We start from the raw sequence: 14028 nt of genomic DNA, 5'->3' as shown, positions 1-14028 counted from the left end.
GGAAAGATATAAAAGAGACCTCAGGGGCAACTTTTTCACGCAGAGGGTGGTACGTGTATGGAATGAGCTGCCAGAGAATGTGGTGGAGGCTGGTACAATTACAACATTTAAGAGGCATTTGGATGGGTATATGAATAGGAAGGGTTTGGAGGGATATGGGCTGGGAGCTGGTAGGTGGGACTGGATTGGGTTGGGATATCTGGTCGGCATGGACGGGTCGGACCGAAGGGTCTGTTTCCATGCTGTACATCTCTATGACTCTAAGCTAGGAGGGGAGTTATTCGCCCCAGAATTTCTAGCCTCTGACCAGCTTTTATCGCCATTAGAATCTATCTACCTCTGCCTTATAAATAGTTTAGGACTTTCTTCCTGAAACAGCAGAATGGAAGCAGAGTTCCAAACACTCACTATGCTCACAGAAACATTTCACTTCAATGCTGCTTTGGTGGATAACCTTTAAACAGTGATTCTAGATTTCCTGCTAAAAGCAAACATCTCTTCCACTTTTACCCTGTCAAGACCCCTCAGAATTTTGTGTATTTTAATTAAATTGCAATAAATGATAACATTCTATTAGCTTTCCTCAACAATGGCAGTTCCATTGAATGGCAAGGGGCGATGGTTAAATAGTCTCTTCTTGGAGATGGTCATTAATTACACAACTGCCAGCCAATGTTCCTTGCCAATTATCAGCTCAAACCTAAGTGTTGTCCAGGTATTGCTGTGTATGAACAGAAGCTACTTTAGCGCATGGTGCTGAACATTTTGCTAATGATTGCACAACGTTCCCAATTCTGAACTCATGACAGAACAAAGTTCATTGATACAGCAGCTGTTTGGGCAAGAACATGACCCTGAGGAACTCTTGCAGTGATGTCCATGGACTTTTGGCAACTACAACCAAGTTCTTATGTATTTGTTACAACTCTAAACCAAATGAGAGTTTTGCCCAGACTCTCACTGATTCCATCTTTGCTTTGACTCCTTGATAACAAACTCATATTTACTGACAACACAGCAGATTTAATAACGGCTCCAATCTCCCAACACAGCAAAGTAGCTTATGATGCTGGATGCCCAGTTTTGTAAAGGTACACAAGTGAAACAGTGCAAAATAGACAGGAATATTCTCTGTTCAACATGTTTGTTTTGTACACAAAGCTATTTACACAAGCCCACAAACTTAATTCTTGCATTAAATATAAATATGGATTAGAGATTCGAAAATGAATGTCAATTTTCCAATTAACTGCAACCCCAAGAATTCTCTATTCCAACATACCTACAACATATTTGAGACAATTGACACATATTTAATATTACGTTAAGCCATTTGAATGCAGGAGTGCCACAAACATTATTAAATAAGATTTCACTTTGCAGAATTGTTAATATCAAACACAAGGATCATAGTTACAAATGCAGGTTGATTATAAACAATACCTTTTTATGTTAGTCGGGGAAACAGGGAGAGAACCAACACTGAACAAAATCTGCAATGAGTGAAAAATACTGGAATTGACCAACAAGTGAGTCAGTATTGAGGAGAATCAGAGATCAAATGACAATCTGATCATATTTAAATTAGTAGTTACAGTGAGAAAACCAGAATTACCACTTTATAATGTTCATTTAAAAACAACTCCAACCTGTAGCAAACAAAGGTATAAAAATCACAACAAAAAAAAAAGGTACATTCAAAGGTCAACTAAAAACTATTTAGAATTTAAATTTGCAGAAATGAGACTCAGTGCTCTTCGTATAAAGATCATGTATCAAGGTTACAACTTTTAACCTTCCAGGTAGACATACAGACATCAAAAGCACTACAGTAGTTTTTCTTTCTTTTATTGACAAATTTGTTCCCATTAAAAAAGGACAAAGTGAAACTAAACACTTGTGACACAAAAAAAACCAAGAGCATTTTGACCCAAGGAGTTGAAAATGGAAACAGGCCAGGAACTGGCAGCTTTTGGTAATGTAAACAGATCCCATTGGCAACATGTTCAACTTTCTGGTTGAAAAATAACTTGTTTCTCATTTATCAATAGCAGTCTTTTTCAAAATATAACCACAGATTTCTATATATAAGAATTAATATGTTAAGCAATGCGTCAAAGATCTTCATGAGGATCAACATCTGCAAGAGCTTCAGGTTCGACAACATTCTGATCTTCAGAATCCTTCATTTCTGCTGCAAAATAAGAAGTTATAAAAGAGAAAAGTTTCCATTGTCAATATTGGTCATAGCTTGGTCTAATAACTGATAGGTTTGTAAAGTCATTGGATGACTTTCTGACTTTGAGAGGGATAGCACGATAGCAAGTTGGCAGTCCTCTTTATGTCTCTACTGATTTTTATTTCAACTGACTTCAAGAGTCAAATTTAAAATTACAAGTCCCATAGAAGAAGTTAGCACAGCAGCCATCTTGAAGGAAAAGGTGCTGGAGAAACTGAAACAGTCTGAAAGTAGATAAATTACCCAGACTGGATGGACTACAACCCAGGGTTATGAAGTGGATAGCTGATGAGAACATGGGGGCATTGGAAGTGCATGATATAACAGAGCTGAGTCAGTATGACTTTGTGAAGAGGAGGTCATTAGTAAAGGGATCGATGGTTATGGGGAAAAGGCAGGGTAATGAGTTTGCAAAACATTGATGAGCCAAATGGCATTATTCTGCATATCCTATGGTCTCTATAGAAGCAAAAGTAGGCCATTCAGTCCATTGAGTCTGTATTGCCATTCAATGAGATTATGGCTTATCCAAATCCTCAAATGCATTTTCCTACCTTTCCCCATATACCTTGTTCCTTTATTGTCTGTTCATCTCAGCCTTGAATATACTTCATAACCCAGCATCAACAGCTTTCTGTGGTAAAGAATTCCACAGATTCACAATGCTCAGAGAAGAAGTTCCTCCTCATATCTCTTGAATGTACAACCCCTTATTCTGTGAATATGCGGTTCGGTCCCACACTCTTGCACATGGTGGAACAACCCTTCCATATTTACCCTGTCAAGTGCCCTAAGAATTCTGTGTGTCTCACTAAAGGCGCTTCTCATTCTTCTGTATTCCAATGAGCATAGGCCCAACATACTCAATGTAAGAGGCTTCTTCTTTGAAAAAAAACACACTTGGTGAACTCATCTGAGCTTGCACACAGATTGGAATAAAAATGGAAGTCAGCATTGCTGCTGCTCCCTTTGATGGCTTTATCAATTTCCTGCTGAAAACAAATCAGCAAATTCGATCTACACAACGTGTGCCGCAAATTCATATGAACAGATTTCAATTTATATTTTGTATCCAGTGAATGAACAAATTTAAGCTCACAGTTAATCTCCCTTCTTCCCAGCTCAGGCACATGCATATTATTGAAAAGACTAAGTGCACCGCAAATAACTTGAGTGAAAATACCTGACAGTGGTACTGGTTTGGTCAGGCGTCAGAATACAAAAAACATACAAGGTGGTTTAAACCAGAAGAGTTAAACAAGTTAACAATCAAATCCTTTATAGTGCAGCTGAATTTTAGAATAGCAGTATTTTTAAACATTGTTAACACCATATCGTCTCTGACAGTTATATCTATTCTACTTACTTCCCTCAGCGGTTTGCTCATATTGGTTTCTAAGTTAAATAAAAACACCACCCATTACAAGTGAAGGTTTTAAACTTATTAGCCTACCTGATACTTTTATTTCTACACAGATTCCTTCTCGTTCTTCGTAGCCTTCACTGCACACACATTTAAAGCTGCCTTCAGTGTTAATACAGTCTTCATTTTCATGTGTACATACTTTATCATCCATGCTGCATTCATTTACATCTGAAGATAGCAAGTATGAACAAAATTCAAAACAATGAAGACTACATTTTTTTTCATTAAAGGAAGTCCAACGCACAATGCCAGCCAACTTTATGACTAGCCCAGTGTAAGATTCTCTTCTCTCTATTGTCCTTTACAAAGTAATGATCCTGATTGGGGAAAGTGGGTGGGCAAAAACATTAAAAAGGCAAATAGGAGTTAAGTGCTTAAACAGTTTCAGTCTCACACACCATGCAACATTCGTGAGAAATTATTTAAACGGAACAGCAGTAAAATAATTTGGTTCTTCAGCATTATTTATGAAAGTTAGCGTTGATAAAATTGTTACTCAACATGCTCTCTATTCCTTTGGAAAGGGTATATCAAAAACTCTTAAAAAAAGCTTTATAGCTCCAATAGACTGTACATTGGAGTAGGATGGGACTTACATTCCCACAAGGAGAAATTTCAAATCTACAATGAGTCGATAAGAGATGCAACTAAGGAAATGTCAAATATTTCCCCACAAACGAAGAGAGTTAGAAAGATAAGAGAATCGACCCGATGCTCTTTTGTATGGCCAGTTGAGAAGCAACATTAGACCTTCATACAGGTTTTGTCTCAGCCAAGATAATGCACATCTCCTTGTGGAAATGTACAGAAAAAAAACTGTAGCCAATAATAATAATAATAATAATAATAATAGTGAATCTTGATATTAATTGTGTGGACAAGCATCTCATCAATCCTATGGATCACCAGGAAGTCGCTAACTAACATCTTTCCTCAAGTTTCACATCTGATAGTGCCTGTAACATGTATAGCACTCTCAGGCTAATTTTCATTGAAATATAAAATTAAATACAATAAATGAACAGAGTTTGAAACTTGAGTTGGAGGAGAAGAAGGAACAAGATTAAGACACTTTTTAAAAACCTACGTTTAGAAATCTCAGAACAGGATGAAGTGATAATGAAAAAAAAAATCTGATATACTAAGTAGCATAATATTACTTAGAATGAAATGGATCATTTGCTCAAATAATAGCTACTAATATGGACAGACCAGAGGTGTAACAGGTGGTTAAGGTAATGCTCAGGCAGCACTGGGCTAACTTAGATCAAGTCTGCATTATTAAATGTACTATTGAATATATTTTGGCTCCATCCATAAATTGTCGGCTGAATATTTTTAAGCAAATCATGGTCTCCTGTATGAGAACAGTTAACTCTCATGAAATACACACACAAAAAAACATGCTCTTTTCTTGCTTCCTCTTCAATTTTCAAATTGTCTGCTTAGTATAACCAGTTTAAATCAAAATTCAGGAAGTGATTTCTCCATTGAAGAGATATGATCCAAAACAATCCCCACTGGCCATGTTTCATTAAACATCAGTAGCATGAAGCACATGCTACTCAAATCATTCTAAGCTGATCTCATCAGCAATAAGTACATTCCATACCTATGCATTTTTGCTCTTCCAATGTGTACCCAGTTGTACAATTGATGCATTCTTCTGGGCTCCCTCCAGTACATGCATCACAGGCAACATCACAAGCTGAAAAGTATGAAAAATAATGTTAAATTGGCAGAATATTACAACAATAGATCAACTAACTTTAAAAGCTCAAACAACAATTTATGCAACTCCTTACAACTGAAACTTTTATTTCAATTTTAGAATAAATAGCGTTAATATTTATACTAATTTCTTTTGGGTTACATTTTAATAACTCTCTGCTGTGTCCACATGATCAATTCATCACAAGCATGAATTAAAATTGCTCCTATTTTTAAAATATATGCTTGCTGTGAGAGTTCACATGCAATAATTTGAAGGACTACTCTCATTTGAATTTTACACATATTTTAGGACAGCGTGTCTAACCTATTCCACAGGAACACATTGCAACGCAGAGTTTTCACAAACTGAGCATAATGTTCAATCAGCATTTATATATTTTTATTAAATTGTGTCTGAAGGTTTGAAAGTCATGTTCCTTAGTCCATTGCCACACCAATGTTATGCATCTCAGGTATGATGATGGGTATGAATGTGATGTCTCTTGCAGTTTAATGGCCTTTAAACACTTATTTATCATTATTAAACTGAAATGATCACTTTATTACTTCTCCAGAATTATACTGGGATAGCTCATGAATTCTGCACTGTAAATCCCATGACGCACACCTAAGCACCTCTTAAAATGAAAATCTTGGGCACTCTTGAAGTTCTGAGCTGCTGTACACTGCTATAACTTACCTTCATCTGTTGGCAACTAATCAACAAGGTTTTAAAATCATTTTCTGGAGGTTACATGTCCTTGATCACTATTTTTAATGTTTACTGATTTCTTAAATAAATAATGTTGCTGCAAGCTCAGCCTGCAATTCAACCAAAACAAACCTAACCAATAGTTTCCCTTAGCTATTTAGCAGTATATGCAGAGCTTATCTTTTCTTCAGATATTTATATGGTTGCCTTTCCAGCATTAGTCATTAAATCAAGAATGAGAAACCAAAACAACTCTTTTTTTCTCCGTTCCAGAGATGCCCTGACCAATTACTGCAAGTCATGTTCCTTAGTCCGTTGCCACACCAATATTATGCATCTCAGGTATGATGATGGGTGTGAATGTGATGTCTCTTGCAGTTTAATGGCCTTTAAACACTTATTTATCACTATTAAGCTGAAATGATCACTTTACTACTTCTCCAGAGTTATAGTGGGATAACTGCAAGTAATTGGTCATGTATACAGGTTATTTGTGCACAATTTACATTTGAGAGGTTTGGTGAAACAAAGTTTGAAGTGACTAACATACCTTCACAGGAGTAGGACCCTTCTGTGTTTGAACAGTATGTGTGTCGTTTACAAGGTGTGGTTTCTGCCAAACACTCATCAACATCTACAATAAGTGGAAAGGTTCAATTATACAGTGGATAAGAGAGCGAACAATCTTCAACCTGGAGAACATGCTAAGTGCAAAAGCTGGACTTTAAAACACTAATTTGCAACAGTAACATTACAAAAAAACAAAACAACTGAGGATGCTGAACATCAGAAACAAAACTAAACAAAGTGCTGGAAAATGTCATTAGGTCTGCCAACATCTGTGAAGACAAATCAGCATTAATGTTTCAGGTCTGATGACCCTTCTTGACAACTGATGGTTGCTACGAAAAAGTTGTTTATTTATGCTGAAGATAGGGTAGTGGAATGGATAGGAGTAAATGATAGGTAGAGATATAGAGTCCAAACAGTGAGAAAGAGTTGGAGTAGATAACTATCAGCTTAGGAGAATGAATAGTTGCTAATGGGGAGTGTCTAATAGCAGACCATGTGATAACAATGTCTGTCAGGGTTGGGAAGGGACATGGAAGAAAGTACCTCAAGCCCTAAATTGTTGAACTCCAATATTGATTTACTAATATTACAAACATTAGAAAGGATAGTCATTTTGCGGAAATGAGTTTGAACACTTTCAACACAATCCCCATCAGAAACACATCCACAGTAGAACTGCTGCCAAATGCCACTACCTTTTTCAATCTTAGTCAAAGAAGCATAAAAAACCTCCATGTAGAAAGTGCTAAAACCTACACTGATGCAATGGACAAGTTCTGCTAAGTCTAGCTTCATGCCCATTGCTGAATACTCTATTTGGCTAGATTCCAACAATGGGTATGTAAAGTGGAAATAGTTTCTACCTCAACTGGTATATTAAAAACAAAAATTAAAAAATAGTTCATTACAGAACCCATTAAAATAGTTTCAGAGCCTCCCCCATATGTGACAGGTGACCCATTGTCCACTGAATAGTTAAAATGGAATTTTACCAAAGGCTCTATATTTATTATTAATTATTATTATTATTATTATTATAATAAAATACAGCACAGGAACAGACCTTTCAGAACACCAAGCCTGCGCGGATTCCTAATCTTCATTTAGTGTGTTCCAAGCACCCATTAGCCTCTGAAATATTTTCCATGCACTTCTCCGCTAAATTTTACCCCTCTCACCTTGAACGCATGCCTTCTTGTAATCGAGCTATCCACCCTGAGAAAAAGCCTCTGACTATCTACCCTATGTATACTTCTTATAATTTTGAAGACCACCATCAGGTCACCCCCTTATACTCCCTCTTTCCAGTGAGAAATAAAAATCAGTTAATCCAAACTCTCCTCATAACTAAAATTTTCCAGATCAGGCAATATCCTGGTAAACCTTCTCTACACCTTCTCCAAAGCATTCACGTCGTTCTGGTAGTGTGGCAACCAGAACTGTATGGAATATTCCAAATCTGGCCTAACTAATGTTTTGAACAGCTGTAACATTACTTTCCAATTTTTATATTCGATGCCCTGGCCAATAAAGTCAAGTGTGCAATATGCCTTCTTGACTACCTCATCCACTTGTGTTGTCACTTTCAAGGATCGATGGACATTGACTGAGGGATCTGGGTCAATGCTCCTAAGGGTTCTGCCATTTATTCTATAATTCACACCTGAATTTGATCTTCTAAAATGCATCACCTCGCATTTGTCTGGATTAAACTACATCGACAATCTATCTTTTTCCCATTGTGCCTTATGACAAACCTCCTCACTATCTGCAACTCCACCAATTTTTATTAATCAGACCACCTACATTCAATAAACGTCTGAAAACGAACCTTCCAGCTCAGTGAGCAAACCTACAGCCGGAAATTGTTTGTAATCTCGAAATATTATGTGGCTAAAGAGAAACTATGGATATTGCAAGCCAATCAAGCTTAGCAAGGACAGCAGTGCAAGAGATACAACAAAAAACTGTGAAGTGATTTGCATTCGCTATTAAATTGAGCACACATTTGGATCACTAAAAGAGAGGAATAAGTATAATGAATGGAGTCATCAACAATTAACAGAATAAAATAAAGAAATAGAAATATTAAATTGGTGCCCTTCCCTAAACAGAAATCAAAATTAAGAGCAACAATTTATGACATAGCAACATATTCTTCTGTTCAGAATGCAATCAAGTCAAGACTATGATATGTTTTGAAATGAATGGCTTTCAGGTGAGAGAGGAACGATTTAAAAGGGACCTAAAGGACAACATTTTCACACGCGTGTATGGAATGAGTTGCCAGAGGAAGTGGTTGAGGCTGGTACAATTACAACATTTAAAAGGCATTTAGATGGGTATATGATTAGGAAAAGGTTTAGAGGGATATGGGCCAAATGCTGGCAAATTGGGCTCATTTAAGTTAGGATATTTGGTCGACGTAGATGAATTGGACCGACAAATTTGTTTCAGTGCTAGTATTCTCTATGAATGGTTAAATGATATGGAATTTACTGTCTGGTATGGTGGAGGCATGTTTAATTGAGACATTCAAGATAGTATTGCATGATCATTGAGGTAGAAATATTGTGCATGGGTACAGGAAGAAAGCAGGACATCGGTGCTAGATAAATGTGCCCATTTGAAGGCGGCATGAATGGCCTCCTTCAGCACTGTGACATTTATGCAATGTCTACCATTTAGTAAATGCTACTATAAATTGAAAGCAAGTGCACAATAAACATACTGTGAGCACTTGATCACTGTAGTGCGATATTTGGAATATTTCTGACAATGAATCAAGGAGTTGCAATTTGGTATTTTGTCAATATTTTCACAAAGTACAAAGTACATTCATGTCATCTGCTGGTAGAAAAATGGTATTACAGTCATTTCTAATTAAATCTGTCCTGAATGTGTTTTTAATAACAAAATCTTCACTTACAACACTTCAAGACTATTCAATCTTCTACCAGTCCTAAATTATTTCTAAAATACCATAAAGTTGAAAGGGATTTAAAAAAAGGTGTAGTAATATTAGATTAGATTGCCGTGGGCGGCACGGTGGCACAGTGGTTAGCACTGCTGCCTCACAGCACCAGAGACCCGGGTTCAATTCCCGCCTCAGGCGACTGACTGTGTGGAGTTTGTACGTTCTCCCCGTGTCTGCGTGGGTTTCCTCCGGGTGCTCCGGTTTCCTCCCACCATCCAAAGATGTGCAGGGTCAGGTGAATTGGCCATACTAAATTACCTGTCGTGTTAGGTAAGGGGTAAATGTAGGGGTATGGGTGGGTTTCGCTTCGGCGGGTCGGTGTGGACTTGTTGGGCCGAAGGGCCTGTTTCCACACTGTAATCTAATCTAAAATATTTTAAAATCAATTAAAACAATCCAAGTAACTAAGTCTGTGAAACTATCAATTACAAAGGAACATTTGGAGAAATCTTCAGTCCATGTTAATCACAAAACCAACTGACTGCAACAATTGGAAGTTTAGTGACTGATAAATTGTGCTGTCCTTTAAGTTTACATAAATATTATTACAGTAAAGCTAATTGCATCATCAGTATTGAAGCATTTAGTTTGTTCGTGTGTGTGGTGCTAATGAATTTTAGACTTCTCAGACTTCTAAAAATGGGAGAGAGAAAGTAATATACCACAATGATCTGTACTGCAACAGTAAATGCATGCTTACCTACGCAAGTAACACCACCTTCATTAGTGCCAGTTTCTATCCAGCCACTTGCACATTCAGTGCAATTCTTGCTCGATGGACCAGTACACAGTTTGCAGGCGAGGTGACAAGCTGTACAGAGTTCATAATATTTGTTATGCAGCTCAATATGACTCTTTGGTGATACTTGTACTTGCTTTGAGGCAGATCTGTCCAGCTAATATATTGGTCTTAAACAATAACAATGATAAGGAACGGACTCCACCGCTACGCCAATCATGTTTATCCAATTGCAGCAATTCTAAATTTCATTTTCCTGCCTTTAAGTAAAATAACTTGCATTCATATAGCAGCTTTCACAACAGCAAAAACATTTTACAGCCAATTGATTTAAAAAAAATAGTCAGTGCTGCATTGTGGGAAACACAGCAGCCAATTTGCACTCTCTGTCTTAATAGCCAATTCTTGGTAAGCATTCCATATTTGAATAATTATGTATGGAAAAATTTGCCACTTGTAATGGTAATCCTCAATCTAGTACAAATTCTTCAACTAATGAAAACTACATTTTCTATGAAATTTTCCACAAACTTCCAGAGTTTTGAAATCCTCCATCAGATCCCAGCTGAATACTCTAGTACAATCGAAGTTTCAAATTGTTCCAACTTATACATTCCTGTAATCTTTAATTACTAGTATTATTCTAATGACTCACTGCTATCTAGCCCTTTCAACCATTTGGCCCATCAAACCTCCTCCAATATTCAATACAATCTTGGCTGACTCTCTCTCTCTCTTTCTCACACCCCTGTACCAATCAAACACCTTTAATCTCTAGAAATCCACTCATTTCTTTCTTAAATATATTCAGTGACCTGGCGTTATAGCCTCAAATAGTAGAAAAATCCATAGTTTCATCACCCTTTGAGTTTCTCTTCTTCTCAGTTAGAAATGGCCTACTCCATATTCTGAGACCATGATCCCTATTCTATAATCACAGGTTTGAACAGAAAAAAAGCCTATCCAGCCCAATAGGTCCAGATCAGTGTTTACCCTATATACAAACCACCTTCCATCCTCCTTCATTTAATGCCGGTTATCTATGCTTCTATTCCTTTCTCCTCTCATGTTTTATCCAGCTTCCCCTGAAATGCAAAAATGCTATTCGCCTCAATTAAATTTTGTCATGCAGAAATTCTATTCACTGTTATAATGAAGAAATTTCTTTGAATTCTCCATTGGATTTATTGGTGTTTTTCTTATAGATCGGCCCCCAAATTCTAGTCTCCAATGCAAGTGGAAATATCGGGTGGGATTTTCCTATGCCTGGAGCTGCATGGGCAATGCCAATAAAATTGGGAAAATACAGTGAAAACAACAAAAGAAAAATCAGAATCTCAACACTGAGAAAACAAAAGTCAGCGCTGGCAAATCACCAGCTTCTGCACATCCTCGCAGCTGTTCTAACACACCACATCATTACACTGGGGCTTGGGAACACTCTGACTCCAAAGACAACAGTTGACAGCTTTACAAAACCATGCAGGGCTTCTGTGGAAGAGTCAAGAGGTCTCCTCAGAATGACTGGAACACTCTAGCAGAGTCCTGAAGTATAACCCAGAAGGGGTGTGCTACATCATTGTACATGCTCTCCTCTATACAACTGGAGTGGACAAACATGACTACAGGGTGTGGAGAAGAAATGTCCTGGGTGCAGAAAGAGTTGAGGGAAATTGACATCAGTCTTCAGAGAATGAAGATGAGGACGATTATCAGAACATTGACTGGGATGGTCATCTAAAATAATGTGACAGAGCAATATATTGAACTGGAGAAGGCAGAGAAAACTACTCCCAGGGTAGTTGTATATAGGGTAAACACTGAGCTGGGTTCAATTAATAGTGCAACATCATCCCCTCCTAGTACAAAGGATATATGAATCTGCAGTTCATGGTGTTTTCTGTTGTTGAATAAATGTTTGGTTATCCATCTGATTAAATGTTTCATATTTTCAGTTGATCTCACTTTCAAGTATCTACTTTTACATGATCTACTGACATTAAAGAAAAAGCCTACTGAGATAATGCAGTAAATGACATAGCTAAGCACAGGGAGCTCTTAAAACTTCAATCAGTCCATGATGTCAGAGTGTTTATAATGAAGTGCCTCATGATAGGCAGCTCCTGACTTTCAACATCAGAAAAGCTGGGTTTTTAAAATGGCGTTAATGGTGTAAATGCTGCAAAGTCCCAGCAGTGGCAAACACTGTCCCTTCTCCTGGCGATTCAACAAGAAGGATGTCATACAGCTCAGTTGGATTGCATGAAAAACGTCACACTGAGTCACAGCAAACCAAGCGTCATGTATCTCATTTGATAAAACACCTTAAGTGCAAATAGGAAATTCAGCTCAACACCTATGTACCTTCTCTATCCAACACACAGATAATCTTTTAGACACCATTAGGTCATCCCTCAGTTTCCTGATGGGTATAATCCCTTATCTTTGAGGACGGTGGCTCAATGGTTAGCCCTGCTGCCTCACAGCACCAGGGACCCGGGTTCAATTCCAGCCTCACGTGGCTGTCTGCGTGGAGTTTGCACATTCTCCCTGTGTCTGCGTGGGTTTCCTCCAGATGTTCCAGTTTCCTCCCACAGTCCAAAGATGTGCAGGTTAGGTGAATTGGCCACACTACATTGCCCATATAGTGTTCAGGGATGTGTAGGTTAGTTGCATTAGTCAGGGAAAAATGTAAGATAGAGGAACGGGTCTGGGTGGATTATTCTTCAGAGGGTTGGTGTAGACTTGTTGGTCTGAACTGCCTGTTTCCACACTGTGGGGATTCTATTCTAATTCTTCTTGCACTTTCCACAATTCTTCCTCATATGGAAGTTGCATTTTTTAAAGAAGTTCACTCATGAGCATTGCTGGCTAGTCACTGTTTATTGCCCACCCTAGATATCCTTGAGAAGTTGGTGGACAGTTGCATGAACTGCTGCAGTCTATGTGCTGTAGGTAGACCCACAATGTCCTTAAGAAAGGAATTCCAGGATTTTGACCCAGCAACAGTGAAGGAACGACAACATATTTCCAAGTCAGAGTGGTGAATGACTTGGAGAGGAACTTGCAGATGGTAATGTTGGCATGTATTTGCTGCCCTTGTCCTTCTAGAAATCAAGTAGTCATAAGTTTGTAAGGTGTTAAGGATCTTTGGTGAATTTCTGCAGTGCACCTTGTAGAAAGTACACACTGCTGCTACTGAACATCAGCGGTAGAGGGAGTGGATGCTTGTGCATGTGGTGCCAATCAGGTGGGCTGCTTTGTCCTGAATGGTGTCAAGTTTCTTGAGTGTTGTTGGAGCGGCACATCCAGGCAAGTGGGGAGTATTCCTTCAACACGCTTGACTTATGCCTTGCAGATATTGGACAGGCTCTGGAGATTCAGGCAGTGAATTACTCGCTGTAGTATTGCTAGCCTCTGACTCGCTCTTGGAGCCCCAATGTTTATATAGTGAGTGTATTTGAGTTTCTAGTCAATGGTAATACCCACGATGTTGATAGTGGGGATTCAGTGATGGTAACACCACTGAATGTCAAGGGGAGTTGGTTGGATTGTCTTTTCTTTGCAATGCACATTTCCTGGCATTTGAGTGGCGCGAATGTTGCTTGCCACTTGCGACTTCTGACCTTATGATGGAAGGAAGGTCATT

At 38.1% G+C, this 14028-nt stretch overlaps 1 protein-coding gene across 5 annotated transcripts in view; it reads right to left on the bottom strand.

Moving 5' to 3' along the window:
- Positions 1-198: 198 nt before the first annotated feature.
- The window catches only part of LOC122561699 (cysteine-rich with EGF-like domain protein 2-A), a 30795-nt gene continuing 16965 nt past the window's right edge, over positions 199-14028 (bottom strand). For 2 of the 5 annotated variants that reach the window (XM_043713722.1, XM_043713724.1), the window contains exons 6-10: positions 10341-10451; positions 6641-6724; positions 5278-5373; positions 3693-3833; positions 199-2194 (exon numbers count right to left, since the gene is read on the bottom strand). In XM_043713722.1, coding sequence (XP_043569657.1) covers positions 2115-2194; positions 3693-3833; positions 5278-5373; positions 6641-6724; positions 10341-10451 — 512 coding nt within the window. In that variant the 3' untranslated portion in view covers positions 199-2114. The other 3 variants (XM_043713723.1, XM_043713725.1, XM_043713726.1) reach the window with 3 other exon arrangements.

Source organism: Chiloscyllium plagiosum, chromosome 23 (assembly GCF_004010195.1).
Source record: "Chiloscyllium plagiosum isolate BGI_BamShark_2017 chromosome 23, ASM401019v2, whole genome shotgun sequence".
Classification (NCBI taxonomy): domain Eukaryota; kingdom Metazoa; phylum Chordata; class Chondrichthyes; order Orectolobiformes; family Hemiscylliidae; genus Chiloscyllium; species Chiloscyllium plagiosum.
The sequence above is the reverse complement of the archived record's forward strand: the minus strand, read 5'-3'. Positions and strand labels throughout refer to the sequence as shown.